The sequence below is a fragment of the Malus sylvestris genome, chromosome 11, assembly GCF_916048215.2.
Source record: "Malus sylvestris chromosome 11, drMalSylv7.2, whole genome shotgun sequence".
NCBI lineage: Eukaryota > Viridiplantae > Streptophyta > Magnoliopsida > Rosales > Rosaceae > Malus > Malus sylvestris.
Genome location: NC_062270.1, coordinates 32,659,261 through 32,663,233, shown reverse-complemented (window position 1 = coordinate 32,663,233; position 3,973 = coordinate 32,659,261). Strand labels below are relative to the sequence as shown.

The window sequence follows — 3,973 nt, the reverse complement described above, 5'->3', positions numbered from 1 at the left end:
ATGGCTATCAGACCACTTAATGAAATCCAAGGTAGGATACAATTCCGGACCACTCAACTGAATCGCGGAGCACGAAGGATTCCAAACCACTCAACATAATCCAAACGGAGTAGGGAACCAGACCTCTCAACAGAACCCTAGCGGAAACCCAGCTCCGGATCACTCAACGAAACTGAGTAGAAGTCCAAGAAATATAGCAACGCTCGAAGACGAAGAAGACATGAAATAATAACTCAAAATACAAAAGCTCAACGAAACAAGAAATATAATAATGATATGATGTGTGAACAAGTCTCGAAGCAACAAACCCCATGACAATGGGTTCATGGGCCACTTCTAACCCTCACATTTCATCACATCAGGCCAAACATACAAATCAACCAAACTCCACAACAAGTTCAATACACAAGTCAAATCATATAAAATAAACAAGCATAACACAATGTGATGCCATCAATACGTAAATCAAGGTGCACGTCAATCGAGGAAGACACATCATCACGCTAAGCCCAATAAGCTCTATAGAATCTCAACAACACTCTAAGATCAACAACATGCTAGAAGAACTCGGGCTAGTTGACTAAAAAGCCAACTGTCAATTAAGGTCACGAGTAGGGTCCATAACCCTAGAAATCAAAATCGGAAGATCCTCTTATCAGATTTTTGATCTGTAACTTCCCAAAGTCAACATTATGCTTCTAAAACAATATACTAAAACTTCATTATGATCCAACAGTTAGATCTTCACCAATAGCAAGTGGCTGTTAACGTTTGATTTTACAAACTTATAAATCCAATTCAGAAAGATCTGTACGTCGGATTCCCGACCCGTTAGTTCCTAATGTCATCAAATATTATGTATTATTGGGTATTAAAGTTTGGTAACGATCTAACGGTCGGATTATCAATTCATATAATGACCAATTGGCAATCTCTATCAAAACTATAGTCATACGACTAGATTTCAACAATCGGACCTCACATATGGAATCAGGATATCCAAATTACTCTAAGAATGGAAGGTAGGGTCTCAGCCCACGCGCCACTGCATGCGACTGCCGATCGCCCCAGCTAGCAAAAAATCCAACTAATTCCAAAAATCATCAAATTCCACATAAATGTAGATCTCAATGATTGGAGCAAGTTTCATACTTGAGTCGAAGTCCAATTCGGCAGGGAAATGCCTGAGTTTTTCCCACGAACTGCCGGAACCATAGTTTTGGGTGTGCTTTGATTCGACCTCTATATGCACTCCAACGCCTCCACCATTGCTTGGGATTTGTTCATGGCCTCTTAAATGAGTGTATTGGTGGTGGTGATTGACGGTAAGCATTTCAGAAAAAAGGTGGATTATCGCTGATGCCCGTCGCACCCATCAGTGCGGTACTTCTCGAAACTGAGGTCAAACCCAGTCGTGTTTGAATGAAATTTGAAGCAGGGATGGTGCTGAGGTATTTGGTGGTGGTGGTTTGCCGATTTTCGCCAGAGAAATCGATGAAAATCACGTCGAAACCATAAAACCCATCAGGTTGCAGTCGGGTCCCAAGGAGAAACGAGCGAGGATAGAGAATCCGATGCTTCTCACTATCTCTCTTCCCCTCATTTCCTTGTCTTCCCATTGGGCAGCCTTCTTCTTTTCTCCTCTTCCCCTCATTTCCTTCTCTTCCCCTATTGGTCTGGTTGGTCTCTCCCTTCCATTTTTTTTTCCAACCACTCCCATGGCTTCCTTTCACCAAGACAAGGCTCCCACAAATCTGAAGCCTTCCAGATTCATAGCAAAATGACTATTTTGCCCATACCTTCGTTCGTTTATAACTTTTTCGTTATAACTCCAAATTTCATTTTGTTTGAGCTCACACGTTCATATCGACACGTACCATCCAAACATGTAAAGAAATCTGGAAAATATGTAGGAATAAAATACGACCACGTAGAATTATGTTTAGTTCATTACGGGCATTTTCGTCCTTTTACTTATCGAAAAAATATACGCCGTAAATATGAAAGCATTGAAACTATGAATATGAATTCGAAATACAAGATATGTAATTTTAAATAGTGAAATATGAGAACCGGATTTCACAACTTCTATTGTTTTAAGAATAATCAGCTGTAAAATAAAGCATTTGAGCGTTTGATAATGTAAAAAGCAATGTAAAAGCAGTTGATAAATTTGAGTGTAAAAGTGTTATAATTGTATATAACAACAAAAATGGACATGGTAGTGGGGTTAGTGGAACTGGCAATGACAGCGGTGGTGAGGAAAGTGGTGGTGGTGGCAGCGACATTGGTGATGGCAACGATAAAGGTGGGGGTATGGTGGAGGTGCCAATAATGGTGTGTGGTGGTTAGGGTGTAGAGGTAACAATGTTGATACAAGTAGCAACGGTAGTAGTGGAAGTTCTGGTGGCAATGGTGGCGGCTATGGTTATGGTAGGTATAGCGGCAGTAGCGACAACAATGGTGGATGTGGTGGTGGCAACGATAGTGATGGCAATGAAGGTGGTGCCGGTTGCGATGGAGGTGGTGGCGTTATGGTTGTGATGATGTTGGTAGCAACAATGGTGGTGGTAATGGTAGTGGTGGTGTAAGGTTAGTATTTGTAGTGGTAGGTGGTGGCGTTCACTTTGTTCTACAACGGATAAAATGTGTGTAGAAAGTTAAACAATGTCATTTTTTTAAAACTAAAGAGGGTATTATAGAAATTGAATATACTCATTAAAGTGGTACAGTCGAATTGTCAATCATATACTACAACACATTCACATGCATGCTTATGCCCACCATCTCATATCCTGTACAACAATAATTGACTGTATAGGGAAAACGTTCTACACTCTATAGTTAAGAGATTGATTAACTATCTACCTAAATATATACACACACAAATTAATGGACCTCACTTTAAATAGATGTGTGCTATAGTACTCACCACTTTTTAAATGGGAACTTTAACGAAATGCTCCCGGTACTGTTTATTTTAACGAAAAACCATATTTTTATACTAAAATATCAATCATGATACTATTCACTTTACCATTTATTTTGTCCTTATCGTTAAAATTCAAAAAATTTAAACCCTTTTCAATAGTTTTTCATTTTAAATACATATAACGATATTCCTACTCCAAAAAAAGGAGTGTAACTTAATTCACATAATAAGTCAGTCATAATAAGGTATATAAAAAGAGAAATATTAATTTTATTCACTTTTCATGCATACATAGAGAGATTAATTGATACAATTGATACAATTCTTAAAGAAAAACAAAGAAATGGTATCTTTTGACGTGACAGATGTTGTCGTATGTTACTAATCTGCTCATGTTAGGTTACATGTATCTGCATAACAAATATTATATTCTGCTGATGTGAAATTTTCAATGCTTACTACAAGATTTTTCTTCTCTACAGCTTCATTTAAAGTATGCCACTTCCTTTTCTTTTTTCTAAAATAACAAATATAATAAAGTTTATACTAATAGTATAATATACAAATTTGAAAAATAAAAAAATAATGTTATATTTACTACATATTTATATGTTCTCTTATGCTCTCTCGAATAAAAGGTAAGCTACCAATATATACAGGTATCACCAGTAAAAGATACGATAAAAAAAGTAATGCAATAATAAAAAGCCAAAAAGTAATTATGGCCCAATTTATATTTTACTAGAGGACACAGAAAATAGCCTTTGTCCGCACTCGCAACCTTAACCCGGCGGCAGTGGGGCTCATCCGAGTTGCACTAAACGCCAAATATCCCTGATACGGTTTGCTAGTACCTAACAGGCAAAGTGTTGGCAAGTAGACATTTACTTCGGTGGTAAAAAGTATTGAGCTCTTGTATGATTGTTTGGGTTTGAATTTCGTCAGGAGTTAATCTAAAATCTAATATAACAAAATTTATTGTTTGACTAAAAAAAAAAGAAACATGCAAAGTGTTGAAAGCTTACTTACCCCAAGTGTGTG

At 37.4% G+C, this 3,973-nt stretch overlaps 1 protein-coding gene across 1 annotated transcript; it reads left to right on the top strand.

The window, feature by feature from the left end:
* Positions 1-2,591, top strand: LOC126590406 (uncharacterized). The gene is made up of 3 exons (XM_050255870.1): positions 1-31; positions 2,165-2,308; positions 2,353-2,591. The coding sequence occupies exons 1-3, from the start codon at positions 1-3 to the stop codon at positions 2,589-2,591; spliced, it is 414 nt and encodes a 137-aa protein (XP_050111827.1).
* The last annotated feature ends 1,382 nt before the right edge of the window (positions 2,592-3,973 follow it).

What these genes read in the sequence shown, in the direction of transcription:
- LOC126590406 (XM_050255870.1), top strand. Translation starts at nt 1, where the DNA reads ATGGCTATCAGACCACTTAATGAAATCCAAG. An exon ending in ACCACTTAATGAAATCCAAG is followed by an intron (nt 32 to 2,164) that starts GTAGGATACAAT and finishes ATGTAAAAGCAG; the next exon opens with TTGATAAATTTGAGTGTAAA. An exon ending in TGGTGATGGCAACGATAAAG is followed by an intron (nt 2,309 to 2,352) that starts GTGGGGGTATGG and finishes TGTGGTGGTTAG; the next exon opens with GGTGTAGAGGTAACAATGTT.